Genomic DNA, 14,953 nt, shown 5'->3' on the forward strand with positions numbered 1-14,953 from the left:
TGAAGATGCAGTCCAAGTGGAGATACAGAAGATGTTAGTTAATGGTATCATTAGAGAAGTTGAGCATTTTGAATGGGTAGCAAACATAGTGGTGGTATCCAAGAAAGATGGTAGGGTCCGAATTTGTGTCAACTTTACTAATGTAAATAAAAAGTGTCCAAATGATTATTATCCCATGCCTAGAATTGATGAATTAGTTGACCGAACGGCTGGTTTCGAGTTGATCAGTTTTTGTGATTGTTATTTAGGGTATTTTCAGATTTTAATGGCTGTGTTAGACCAGTTACAAATGGCGTTCGTGGTTAATGGTGGAATATATTGTTTCATCAGAATGCCATTTGGATTGAAAAATGCAGGGGCTACTTACCAAAGGCTAGTGGAGAAAATGTTCAAGAAACTCATTAAATGTATTGTCGAGGTCTATATCGATGATATGGTCATCAAGTCTATGAAAGTTGGAGATCATGTAAGGGACCTCGACATTATTTTTAGAATTTTGAGAGAGTTTAATATGAAGGTTAATCTAGAAAAATGTACTTTCAGGGTCAGTTCTAGCAAGTTTTTGGGAAACATAGTCACAAAGCGAGGAATCGATGCTAATCCTGAACAAATACGAGCGCTTCAACAAATGTCATCACCTACAACTTGAAAGCAAATACAAAGGCTGACGAGAAGAATAGCGGCGCTCAATAGATTCATCTCCAGAACTTCTGATCGTTGTAAGCTACTTTTTAAATTGCTTAAAAAGAATGTCAAGTTCTGTTGGAATGAGGAGTGTGAAGACGCATTTTCTGAATTAAAGAAATATTTGCAAGAAATGCCAACTCTAACAAAGCTAGATGAGGGAGAAAGTTTGCTTCTTTATTTGGCTGTATTAGATTTTGCTATAAGCTCTGTCCTCGTGAAGGTAGAAAATTGTTTGGAAAGACCAGTGTATTTTCAAAGTAAAACGATGCTCGAGGCTGAGACTCGATATTCGATGATAGAAAAGTATGCCTTGGCACTTTTATTCTCATCTCAAAGATTACAGCCTTATTTTCAAGCACATTCGATGATAGTGATGATGAATCTCCCATTAAAGCAGACTCTAGCAAAAACTACTAAGTCAGGAAGGATATCTAAGTGGTCGGTACTAATAAATGAATTCGGAGTCGAGTATCGAAACCGCATATTGGAAAAGAGTCAGGTACTAGCTGATTTCCTGGCTGATTTTCCATCTGAAGATGCCAGTTGGGGAATGGAAGAAGAAGAGTTCGCAATGCTGCAAGAGCCTGATGATGTTATCAATGCTAACGATCCATGGGCTGGAACAAATGGTTGGAGACTATTTGTCGATGGATCTTATGGAGGAAAGGGGTGTGGCATCGGAGTAGTGTTGGTTACTCCTGAAAATCAAAGACTCGAGACTGTAATAACATTGGGTTTCCATGCGTCGAACAATATAATGAGGCTGAATATGAAACTTTGATAGCTGGTCTCGAGATGGCTAAGTCTCTTAATATAAAGGAGTTATCGATTTTTAGTGACTCGATGCTCGTGGTAAGCCAGATCAATGGGGGATACTCAGCAAAATATGAAAATATGGTTGATTATTTGAATTTTATAAAATCCAAGTTGAAGAATTTCAGTAAAATAAGACTGCAACATCTCAATAGGAATGAGAATCGGCATGTGGATGCTTTAGCATATGTGGCAGCGATGCTAGAAAACACAGAAGGTCCTACTCTGCATATCGGTGTTCAAGAGAAGCCGAGCATCGACATTGACGGATTAACAGTTATGGAAATTGACACACTTGGGGCGTCATGGATGGAAGCATATACTTCATATTTGGATGATGGGAAAGTAGTGGAAGACAAAAATGAGGCCAGAAGAATCAAGTTTAGTGCCCAAAGATATGTATTGGTTGATAATGAATTATATCGAAAGAATCCTGGAGGTCCACGTTTAAAATGCATATCGTTTGAGGAAGCACATCTAATCATTGTCGAGCTTCACAAAGGCGAATGTGGAAACCATTTAGCTAGTAGATCATTGGCCAATAAAATCACAAGACAAGGATATTTTTGGCCTCAAATGTGAAGGGATTATCTTCGATACGCAAAAAAGTGTGTGTAGTGCCAAATTCATGGGAAGGCCATACATGTCCCAGCTGAAGAGTTACATTGTGTTTCAAACCCATGGCCTTTTGCTCTATGGGGTATGGATATTGTCAGTCCGCTTACACCAGGGAGGGGCAAAAGAAGGTTCATATTGGCAGTCGCAGATTATTTTATAAAATGAGTAGAAGCCATAGCTCTACAATATATCAAAGAAAAGGATGTCGTAAATTTCCTTTTCAAACGAGTCATATGCCGATATGGATTGCCTTATGCTATTATATCAGATAATGGTATGCAGTTCGAAGGAGGAAAAGTGAAAGCTTTCTTGGAATCTTACAAGGTTAATCACTTCACATCTGCGCCATACTATGCTCAAGGTAACGGGCAGGCAGAGACAACAAATAAGACCATTATGGATAATATCAAGAAAAAATTAGAAGACAAGAAGGGTCTTTGGGTGGATGAGCTAAATAGCGTTTTATGGGCTTATAGGGTTGATAAGAGCCCAAAACTGTAGTTTTAACCCCTTAGCAGTCATACTTTTAGACCAATTATGTGAGTAATAAGTAAGAGTTAATACTGATTACGTGTTTTTATGTATTTCAGGCTTCAAAGTCAATTATGTGCAGGAATGTGCCACTTTGATGAGATAAAGGAGCAATGGTTGGTTACTAAGGAGTTCGGTGATTAAAGGCCAAGATTCAAGAAGACAAAGCCTTTGTAAAGCCTGGTCAAAAGATGAAAAGTCAAAGTCCACGCAAAGCGTAAAACAAATACAAAGACGCCAGAACTTCCGAAGACCATATCTTTGGACTCAGACCTTGAATTGGGCCTACCTTATGTCAAAACGACCGGCTCGGAAAGAGCTTTCCAATGGACCAAGCCTTGACCCAATCAGAGGAGCAGAAGTGGACGAAACATCTGTCGAAGCCAACTGCAGCTGAGGAGCCCATTTTGGACTAAAGAAATTGGGTTTTGGGCCCAATTTTCCGCCCCAAAACATGGCTCCAAGCCCATGCACGATTTTGGATCCGAAGTATAAAACAAAAGCTTGACTCTTTGTTAATGGAGTTAGGTTAGGAAGCTAATGTTAATGGAGTTTAGGGTTAGAAAAAGATAGATCTAGAATAATTTTTAGATCTAGAATTAAATCTCCATTTTAATTAGTTTTCATTTCCCTTGTTTTAATTTAAAGTATTAAAATATTGTTATTGCTTCATTAGATAAATCAAGTAGTTTATTATTGATCAAATTCGATTTTGTCATTTATCTATTGCTTAGATATAATTTCATTTATTGGTTGTTAGTCATTTCGTAGTTATTGATGTTAGATTTTAATTATTGTTTGTTAAATTTCATAAAGTTAGAATCTTTAGATTTAGTTGTCTTAAATTTATAATTAGTTTTAGTTTAAACACCAAACACATCACTCTCACTGTTCCTTGTGTTTGAATAATTGAATTCTATTTAAGTCTTGAAGGTTTAAGAGTGGAACGAAATCCTTACTCATTATATTGCATGAAGATGTTTTGAGAGTAAGAAGAATTGATTTAAACGTAAGAACGGTAGGATTACGTATTAGTGTTCTTGTAGCATTAATATTTAGGATTCTATTATTTTTACGGTTATCAAATGGCGCCGCTACCATCTTAATCTCGTTCAAGACAAGAATTCAATTGCTTGAATCTAAGGGGCAATCCCCCATTCTCTACCCACCCACCCTTTTAATTTTTCATTCTTGTTTCTTGAATTTTCGGAACTGTTCACTGTTTTAGGCATAGGGGCTGCGGATTCACAGAGAAAAACACTGCGGTGAAGGTATTTATAAATTTTCGAAAATTCTGAAAATTTTCATACATATTATTTAATGTGTTGTTGATTTACTAGAATATTTTCAGATTTTTCAAAGTTGTTTTACCTTGTGAAAAAAATACGATCTTTACAGTGCTGCATTTCAGTTTTCACACCGTATGTTCTTGAAAAACAGACGAGTAAGGTTACTTAGGGAGTTCTAAAATTCTATAATTTTTAGGAGTATCTATCCTAACTAAGGAGTTTGTAGTAAAAATTTGATGAGTTTTTGATTTGTTTTGACCTCCTAAATAGTAGAGTGTTTCCAGTGTGTTTCTGCAGTGTTGCAAACACTTAATATCTGAAACACCAGCCAATAAGGAGAGGTTGTAGAACTCCAATTGCTCTAAATTTTTTACAGGAACAAGTAGGATCTGTCAGGAGTCTCCAGTAAAAATTTGGCAATTTTCGGATTTTTTTTTGATGGGGTAACCATTCGGTTGTTTGTATTGTGTCCGAAAACCGTTTCGCAAACTTTGAAGGGCTGTAGAGGGACTTTCACATCTCCGATTGATCTGAAATTTTACAGGCTACTTGATAGACGTCTTAGTAAATTACTGTAAAAATTTCAGAATTTTTGGAGTACGATAAAAGGCCTAAAACTTGAAAACCCTGGAGCGCGACCCGCTTCAAACCGAAGCGCGACCCGCGCCCAAAACACTGGACATTCGACAAAACAGAGGGCACTCGCGCCCAACTCGCGCCCACTCGCGCCCTCAAGGGAAAATTCAGTGTGAACAGCCCAATTTTCACAGAAAAATGCAAATTTTTATTCCTTAAAGTTATTTAGTGTTTCTAAGTTGTTAAATACACCGAAATCGCTGATATACAAGACGCTTATTCAAACGCGTAGCAAGGAGGCATTCAGTACTCCTTCTTCCACTCCTCGCCTCTTACGTCGGAGAGTTTTAATTCTAGTATAATCAGGCTTGTTTTTCGAAATAAATATAACACGCCTATCTAGAATTTCACACACTACACCCTGCATTAATGGCTAAAGAACAAGAGACTCCTCTCTCGATTTTTATAAAGCCCTAAACAATGGCCCTAAGTCGGTGCATCGTTCTTGCAGACCTAGTGGGGATTTTTCGAATCCCCCTAATATATTTAACTTGTTACCGGTTTTTCATGGTTTAGACCACGAAAGCCTTACCAAAGACATCGTAGGATAGACCAAGTTCTCACTACATTCCATCATCCTAGCGTAAGTCCGGATCAAGTTAAACTTAGGGTGTTTCCTTTCACCCCAACAAGACAAAGCGTCTTGGTTAACTGCCCAAACGCCAAACTCTGTGGACTCATGGGCTCAACTTGTTCAATTGTTCATGGAACAATTTTACCCACCACTAAAGACAGATGAAATGCTTCACAAGATTCATTTCTTCACCCGTAATCCTCATGAATCCTTTTCAGAGGCACGAATCGTTTCACCGATCTTCTCATTGAATGCCCAAGATCATAATCTTGCGAAAAGACACGCTTTGTTCGTTCTTTCTTCAAGGGGCTTTCACATTATCATAAGGAGGTTCTAGATATCATGTCCGGGGTAGTTTTCTTAGTAAAGGAGCCTTGGAGGCTTATACATTCTTAGAAGATCAATCTAAGAGGAACAACAATTGGGGAGGTAACGATTCCTCCCGGCCCTCTCCTTCTTCTCTTGAGGTTAAACATGATCCCGAAGCTTAAAACTCTTATCGATGCCCTCACTAAAAAGGTAGATGCCATCTCGCTTCAACAACAACCCACTCCAGTCATGAACATTAACTCTACTTTGTTGTAATGTTTGTAGTCTTGAGCATTCCGACTTCTATTGTCCTCTTGTCTATGCACAAACACCACCACAACCATCACACTTCAACCAGCTTAACTCAACATCAAGGACAAGGGAACTTAGGTGACCAGAATAGAGGTTTAGTACCCATAACCCGAACTATCAACATCAAGACATGAACGCCAACAAGCTTTAATTCCAATACAACCATCTACGGACAAAGTAGTAGTGACCTTGTTGGAGAAACAAAATCAAATTATGCAACAAAACTCCAACTTGATGAAAGATCGGATGATCAAAACTCTAATATGATTAAACAAACGATGCAAATGATGCAGTCTTTGTGCCAAAAGGTTATTGACATGTCTTCTAACCAAAATAATAACCAAACCGGGCGTTTTCCAAGTCAAGCGAAGGCCTAATCCTAAGTCAACAAACACCGCCTTTGAAATAAACAAGATTTACGGTAATGGTAATATAAACCAAGGGGACCTACAGGCATCCACTACCTTCGCTCGTATTCAGTAGTTGATAACCAAGTGACTATGCCTAAAGATTACCCGCAAAAACTAAAAATGATACCATACCAAATACTATAATAGAAACCAAGACCCTACAACAAGTAGAAGTACCCGGTTAAACCACAACCAAAAGGGAAAACATTACAAGACCCAATAATAGAAAGTGAAGACCCTACACCTGTAGAGGTTCCAATATGGACACCTAGTTGGAAAACGGCTAGAGATAAAGCAAAGACTAATAAAACTTTTATCCCTTCTGCTAAAAATAGTGATAAAGCACCATATCCCCAAAGACTAGTTGTGTTTAAAAAGGACGAGAATTTTGATGAGATTAGGGAAGTGTTTAAAAATTTGACTATAAACCTACCTTTTCTAGAAGCTATAAAAAGTCTACCTGGACACGCTAAGTTTCTAAGAGAGTTGTGCACCAAGAAGAGGAAAACCAACATACCCCACGAAGCATTCTTAACTGAACAATATCCCTCTTTATCCGAACATAACGGAATTGTTAAGTAAAGGACCCCGGTCGATCCCTATCAGATAATGCACCTTAGGTGATACCTTCATAACAACCGCTTTATTAGACACGGGGCGAAGTGTTAACTTACTCCCTTTTTATTATATAAACAACAAGGTCTAACAATACTTCAACCAACCAAAATGACTTTGCAGTTAGCCGATCGTTCTATTAAGTATCCCAAGGGTGTAGTTGAAAATATTCTTGTTAAAGTTCAGGATTTTTACTATCCCGCCGACTTTGTTATTCTCGACACAGAAGTTGCTCATGATTCCATTCCCATCATCTTAGGGCGTCCTTTCTTGGCAACCTCCAATGCCCAAATTAATTGTCGGGATGGCTCAATGACTCTTACTTTTGGAAATCTTTCTGTAGAAGTTAACATGTTTAGACAAACACAGGGACAACTAGGTTTGCCTGTAGAAGGAGAAGTGAAGTCCATTGAGAGTTTTGTACCTCACATTAGTGCGGCTGACACTTTAGTCCCCACACTAGTAGATACCCCTCTTATGGAAGAAGACAAGGATCACAATTTCTACTCCCTAGACATAGATAACATCGAGGAAGATTTCCTTAGACTCCTTGAGTTCTCTCCTATTGACATCCATTCATCTCTTGACGCCATGACGGAAGAAGAATTTTTCGCCCTCTATCCCAGTGATTCTTCTTACCCACCTATCGAGGAATGTCTTGCATATCTCAAGGCCTCTGATGATATAGACCTAAGAACACTAGTTGAACACCATTCACCCACCTCACATCCTCATGTCACTCATTCACCTTCCATCACGAATGTTCCTCGCCCTCTACCTTTTCAAAGAACCATTGAGTTTGTACTTGACCTTCGTTTCTCCTATGCTTCATAACTATCTAAAACCAACCGTGAAGAAGTAACACCCAAGGACAAGCCACCGACACTTTTTCATTTTTTCCATTTTTCCCATTTTTTCCTTCTCACACTTATCCACATTCCAAGTATTTTCCAAAACCATTCATTTACTCCACGATCATTCACTTGGACACCTTCTTATTCAACGGTTAAGGCCGTAGAAAGTTTTGGAGCTTGATTCTGCTTTGGTGGTGCATTCCATGTTAACTATTTATGGAAAGATCCACAATTGTTTAGATTATTGATATATGGGAAACCGCATGTTAATACATATATATCACTTTAAGTCTAGGGAATCGACTTTAAAAGACCATCGTTTTAAAACAAATTTTACAAACCTGTTTTCAAAAATTTGTTTGGGGGGTGTTTGGTTTTTCCATGCTTGATCACTAAACTTCCTATTCTTACCCCCACCTCGCTCCCTTGTAAAAAAAAAAAAAAAAACCCACTCCAAGTTTTACCTTCTTTTTGCTCTAAACTCCGGTTTCAAATACTTTTACGAAGCGCTGCGCCTTTTACTTTTTTTTTTTGAAGAATTTTGTCGAGCCGCCGACCCACCCTCATACATACTAAAGCGACCGCCCTCATAATCCTAGAGCCGACCAGCCCATAATCGAAGCGACCATTGGACCTAGAGAGCGACTTCGCCCTCATACCAAGCGACTTCGCTTCAAACACCGGAATTCTAAATACACAGAGCGACTTCACGCCCTAGTTGATGGCCACCGACTTTTGTGGACCAAAAATTCCCAGTTTTTCACGGGTAGTTTCCGGATCATTCCACGCGGCTATTCCAGGCGTAATTTTGAGATGACATCTCCTACATTGATACCGGAACAATCTTTCGAAGATTTGTTTCAAAGCACTACTTATGGTGCTTGGTTTTGCGAGGTGATCACACACGTAGGCTGGGACTGCTTGTGGTTCTTGCAAGCATTTGTTCTTGGACTTGCCATGCCCGCTGAAATACAAGACCCATGATGCTATTGGGTAGATAATATGCATGTCTACACTTATGACTTTTTGCATGAGGCTTATGGGTCCGGCATTTTCCGTGTAGAGGACCAAGGGACATATAACGTAGCCCTTGGTAGCTTGTCCCTTAATGTGATACGGTAATGTTCTTTATCATGCTAAACATATTAGGGGAGTGGCATTTTTCTTCTGCGAATGATGCCACTTGCGATGTTTTCCTTGCTTTAGCTGAGGAACGCTGCTATATGACCTTCCTAAGACCTTAATGTCTAGTTTAGTACGAGCCCATAGCATGAGGCATAAGTATCTTCTTATGCCTATATTAGTTTCCCGTATTATGCTATGTTTCTTTCCTGTTTTTTGTGCCCGTTTCATGGACTAGGTTGGGGTCGACATTGTGAGACCCACCAATTCTATTATTCGATCTTTCCGTGCAATGACTTGGCAAGGGTGGATGATACAACCTCATCAGGTTGCACCTTACACCCCATCCGACCAAGTGGCGCTTAACAGGTTAGGATCCGTAGATGATAAATGGCGGCAAGCTTGGCAAATTATAATGGCATGGCAGGATCGCGAAGGAACCTCACTTCTTTATAGAAGAGGAGGATGACGAAAACTTATTGGAGTGAAGGCAAGTTTTAGTTTCAATTCTCGTCCTTATGTCCCAAGCAATTTAATTCATAACCCCATAATGGGTGGAACTCTTATAGAGTTCGCGTCGGTTTTTTTATTTCCTATATTAGTATATTCTAACCTTGTTTTTGCAGATGTTCCGTTTCACGCATTTCCATGGTTTTTTCTACCCTCTTTATTTAAATGCTTTGAAGATAAAGCATTCTTCTTGTTTGGGGGGCATAGAAATCACGTGTAATTAAGGCATCCGTTAGGAAATAGATATGTATAATATGCATTTGTTTTCAAGTTAAAAATTTCAAAAATATAAATAAATAAGTTTATGCTATACACTTAGGAATATTGGTATTGTTTTCTTTCTATGCTCTTAACAATCTAGAAGTCTCAATGTAGCTTTTGCATCGAATAATTGTTAGAAACTTAGGTTAATATGTAGGTAATAATCTTTGCATCTATCTATAAATATATTACATGAGTATCTATGATTGTTAGTAGTAAGTTTCTGAAATCTAGGCTAGAGTACTTATTCTACAAATCCTGTGAGAATATAGCCTAAAGCCTTATATGAAGCCGAAATATTTGAGAAATGACACAAGGGAGAAGTAAAATCCGGATAGAGAAATCACACGTCCACTTGCTTGATCACTATGCCATATCCTAAAAGCGAGAATTTAGGCCCTCTTTGGATCGATATAGCCAAAAATTCAAACCTATGAATTATTTTCCGCTAGTCGCCCCTCGAGCCTTTCTTTAGCCTTCCATAAACCACAATTCCTTTACCCCCGTACAAAAACAAAACAAAATAAAAAAATTCAACTTACCCAATCTAGAATAAGTCCGAGAATAGAATGAGTGAAGAAAGAAGAAGAGAAAACCCGTGGTAAACAAAAATTAGTTAGTTGCTTCAAAAGAAAAGAAGTTTCCATCCAAAGAAAAGAAAAGAAAAAAAAAAAAAAAATAGAAATAAATAAAAACTCCAAAAATAGAATAAAAGGGAGTCAAAAGCCAAAGAAAAGAAAAAGAAAAATATGGCTAATGATGGAAACAAAGTATAGAAGCAAAAGAAAATAACAAGGTTTTCTCTAAGTTATATAATATGAAGACTCTATTATCTCAGACTTGTCCTTTTTGAATATCCATTTCCTTCCTTCTTAAACCATCTCCTAATCCCCATAACACCTAATAAAGACCTCTAGCTCAATTAGGAATAGGTTAGTTTGATAATAAGTGGCAGATGTGTTTGATCGACTCCGGCATCCTTGTTGTCATTGAGTTTGTAAGGTAAAGTGTGCCCACTGCACACTGGAGTAGCGAAACTTGAGTGGAAAAATCAGAGTGGTTTTTGTCTTGACTTTTATGTGAGGACCTACTTAAGGACGCTATTCCGAGTTTTCAGAAACGGACCTGCTAAGCATTTCATAGCATTACTCATTGTATATATGTTATTCGTAGATGATTGATTATTATGCATATATTAGCTTAGGTTCTGACTTGGTTATTCTTATTCAATTGCTAGAGAGATGTATAGATAGTTGAGCATGAATAAGGAAACAATAGTTTTATTTTCTTAGTCGTTGTAGTATAGATGAAGTTTGTGAGTACCTTCACTGGAAAACTCTCACGAGGCTATAACTTCGTCCACTAGGGAAATTCCTAGTGGTTTAAGGCCTTGTTGCATATGGTCAATGCAATCGCGACTCTCAGTAAACGAGTAGTTAGAACTCCATTTTTGTCACTTATTCTAATTTCTCATCTTTGTTTGAGGACAAGCAAAATGCTGTTTGGGGTGGGTTGATAAGAGCCCAAAACTGTAGTTTTAACCCCTTAGCAGTCATACTTTTAGACCAATTATGTGAGTAATAAGTAAGAGTTAATACCGATTACGTGTTTTATGTATTTCGGGCTTTCAAAAGTCAATTATGTGCGTGAATGTGCCACTTTGATGAGATAAAGGAGCAATGGTTGGTTACTAAGGAGTTCGGTGATTAAAGGCCAAGATTCAAGAAGACAAAGCCTTTGTAAAGCCTGGTCAAAAGATGAAAAGTCAAAGTCCACGCAAGCGTAAACACAAAGGCAAAGACGACAACTTCCGAAGACCATATCTTTGGACTCAGACCTTGAATTGGGCCTACCTTATGTCAAAACGACCGACTCGGAAAGAGCTTTCCAATGGACCAAGCCTTGACCCAATCAGAGGAGCAGAAGTGGACGAAACATCTATCGAAGCCAACTGCAGCTGAGGAGCCCATTTTGGACTAAAGAAATTGGGTTTTGGGCCCGATTTTCCGGCCCAAAATATGGCTCCAAGCCCATGCACGATTTTTGGATCTGGAAGTATAAAAACAAAAGCTTGACTCTTTGTTAATGGAGTTAGGTTAGGAAGCCAATGTTAATGGAGTTTAGGGTTAGAAAAAGATAGATCTAGAATATTTTTTAGATCTAGAATTAAATCTCCATTTTAATTAGTATTCATTTCTCTTGTTTTAATTTAAAGTATTAAAATATTGTTATTGCTTCATTAGATAAATCAAGTAGTTTATTATTGATCAAATTCGATTTTGTCATTTATCTATTGCTTAGATCTAATTTCATTTCTTGGTTGTTAGTCATTTCCTAGTTATTGATGTTAGATTTTAATTATTGTTTGTTAAATTTCATAAAGTTAGAATCTTTAGATTTAGTTGTCTTAAATTTATAATTAGTTTTAGTTTAAACACCAAACACATCACTCTCACTGTTCCTTGTGTTTGAATAATTGAATTCTATTTAAGTCTTGAAGGTTTAAGAGTGGAACGAAATCCTTACTCATTATATTGCATGAAGATGTTTTGAGAGTAAGAAGAATTGATTTAAACGTAAGAACGGTAGGATTACGTATTAGTGTTCTTGTAGCATTAATATTTAGGATTCTATTATTTTTACGGTTATCATAGACCAACATCTCGAATAGCCACGGGTGAATCACCTTTTACTTTGGCTTTTGGTATGGAGGCAGTAACTCCATCAGAAATGGTGGTATCGACTTCCAGAACAAAGATGATAAAGAATGGTCAAAATAATGAAAGAATGGCTTCAGAAGTTCTCAATCTCGAGGAGATAAGGGATCAAGCAAGGCTAAAGCTCGACACTTATCATAGGTAGCTTAGAAAAGCTTTCAACAAGAAAGTAAGAGAAAGACATTTTCAGGAAGGCGACTTGGTATTGAAAGTGGTCACTCAAGCTACTAAAGAAAAATGGGCTAGCAAACTAGTAGCAAGCTGGGAGGGGCCTTATATCATTCACAAGGTTGGAATCAATGGAGCTTATTACTTAAAAATGGCTAAAGGTGTAATATTACCAAAGCCTCAAAATGTAAGCAATTTGAAAGCATTTTATCAATAAAGAATATTTCAAGTATCATGATGTAATTTTTGTTATCAAGGTTATACATTCAATAAAGATATTGTCATTCTCGAAATCAATAGTTATACATGTATAACAAATATTCGTATCTCTAGAAGTATATGATTGATAATAGGTCAAGCAAAAGCCTGGTGATATGTAGATTTTCATCTCGGTACCAGGTCAAGAAAAATCCTGGTGATTTGTAGATCCTCATCTCGATACTAGGCCAATAAAATCCTGTTCTTGGCAGAAATGCAAGTTCAGGTCAATGAAATCCAGTTATTGGCAGAAATGTCCAGTTCGGGTAAAAAAAATCTTGGTGATCTGTAGATCCTTATCTCGATACCAGGTCAATAAAATCCTGTTCTTGGCAAATGCGAAATAAAATCCAGTTCTTGCGAAGTTCAAGTTTGGGTCAATAAAATCCATACTAGGTTCTTGGCAGAAATGTCAAGTTCGGTCAAAATCCCCGATGATCCAAAAATCCTCATCTCGATCCTCATCTCGATATCAGGTCAATAAAATCCAGTTTTGAGCAGAAATGCAAGTGCAGAAAATATGGAATATATGGTGTTGAGTGGTCAACACCAGAATACGGACGAAGTAAGGTACGTTTGTATAAATAATATTTTAATACAATGTTGATGTCGAATGTCGAATATCGGCATCATTTTTTTTTATGTCGGAAGCAGAAGCATGTATTTAATAATTAAGGAAGCTATTACAAGGATAGTGCAATAATATTTCATTAGAAAGGGAAAAATGGTAGGCGAAATAGCCTATTACAGATCAAAGTAAAAGATAAAAATATAGGAAACACGAATAATCATCATCTTCATTTTCATCATCACCATCTTCACCATCATCTTCATCATTATACATACTAGGGTTTTCTTCATCATCATCATCGCTATCTTTGGCGTAGTCATAGCAATGTGGATCTCTCAACCATTCCTCGGTATATTCATTTTCATTTTCTTCTTCTTCAGTTTCTTCTTCTTTGTTTTCTTTTTCTTCTTTAGCTTCTTTTTCTGAATGCTTTTCATCATCAGAAAGGTCGGTGGTATGACAATCAGACCAGTGGTCTGGAGGAGAATCATTGGGTAAAACCATAAAAATGGCCAGAATAATAAGGAAGATAGAGGTAGAAGTCATGTTTTTTCTGTAAGATAATTAGTAAGGAAGTTGAAAGATATACGTTAAAATGCAAAGTTGTAAAGGGTTTTATAGGAGAAATAGTAGGTACGAGAAAGATTGTTTAATGTTGATTTGATAAGAAAAAGGGAAGTACTAATGGTATGTGAGCATGAAAACGAGGAAGTGGTATGAAAAAGTTGTTTTCTTTGTTGTTTGTGCGTGGGACAGTTAGAAGTTTAAAGGATGATTATATAAGTTTTAATAACATGGTTTAGTACAATCAGTATTGGTTTTTTAGCCTGTTAGATAGTACTTTGTTGGTCAAAAGAATATTTATTTGCTATAATAAATGCATGGTAGAGAATAATAAAAAAATATAAGGTGAGTATTGATACTGCTTTTAGTGGGAGTGGTATCGAAACTCGTTTTTAAAAGCAATATATAATGTGAGTATCGATACTGCTTTTAGTGGGAGTGGTATCGAAACTCGTTTTCAAAAGTAAAATATAATGTGAGTATCGATATTGCTTTTAGTGGGAGTGGTATCGAAACTCATTTTTAAAAGCAAAATATAAAGTGAGTATCGATATTGCTTTTAGTGGGAGTGATATCGAAACTCGTTTTTAAAATCAAAATATAAGGTGAGTATCGATACTACTTTTAGTGGGAGTGGTATCGAAACTTGTTTGTAAAATCAAAATATAAAGTAAGTATTGATACTGTTTTTAGTGGGAGTGGTATCGAAATTCGTTTTAAAATTCAGTTATATGTTAAGTATCGATACTGCTTTTATTAGGAGTGGTATCGAAACTCGTTTTGAAATTCAATTATATATTAATTATCGATACTACTTTTAGTGGGAGTGATATTGAAAATCAAAATTGATTTTGCAAAATATTATTAAGTCATTTTTCAAAGTGTTAGTAAGTATCAGCGCTATTTTTAGTTAGAATGGTATCGAAATTGATATGGTTTTCATAGTTAAGTATGATAAATATCATATGTGATGCATACACGTTAAGATTATAAAATGCAAAAAGGAGTGTTAAACAGTTACAAAAGCATTTTTACCAGCATCAATATTCAAGGGTAAAAGGAGTGGACAGTTCACCTCACACAATGCGTACCAGGCGCTGTCACCAGAGAAGGGAAAGATGAGATGGCATAAGT

The 14,953-nt window shown here is 37.0% G+C and overlaps 1 protein-coding gene across 1 annotated transcript; it reads left to right on the forward strand.

The window, feature by feature from the left end:
• The first annotated feature begins 1,482 nt into the window (after positions 1-1,482).
• Positions 1,483-2,082, forward strand: LOC147475327 (uncharacterized). Its single transcript, XM_086585377.1, has one exon. The coding sequence runs from the start codon at positions 1,483-1,485 to the stop codon at positions 2,080-2,082; it is 600 nt and encodes a 199-aa protein (XP_086441503.1).
• The last annotated feature ends 12,871 nt before the right edge of the window (positions 2,083-14,953 follow it).

The sequence above is a fragment of the Coptis chinensis genome, chromosome 9, assembly GCF_015680905.1.
Source record: "Coptis chinensis isolate HL-2020 chromosome 9, ASM1568090v1, whole genome shotgun sequence".
Lineage (NCBI taxonomy): Eukaryota > Viridiplantae > Streptophyta > Magnoliopsida > Ranunculales > Ranunculaceae > Coptis > Coptis chinensis.

Coding starts and splice junctions, on each gene's coding strand:
- LOC147475327 (XM_086585377.1), top strand. CDS start 1,483: ATGGCTAAGTCTCTTAATATAAAGGAGTTATCGATTTTTAGTGACTCG.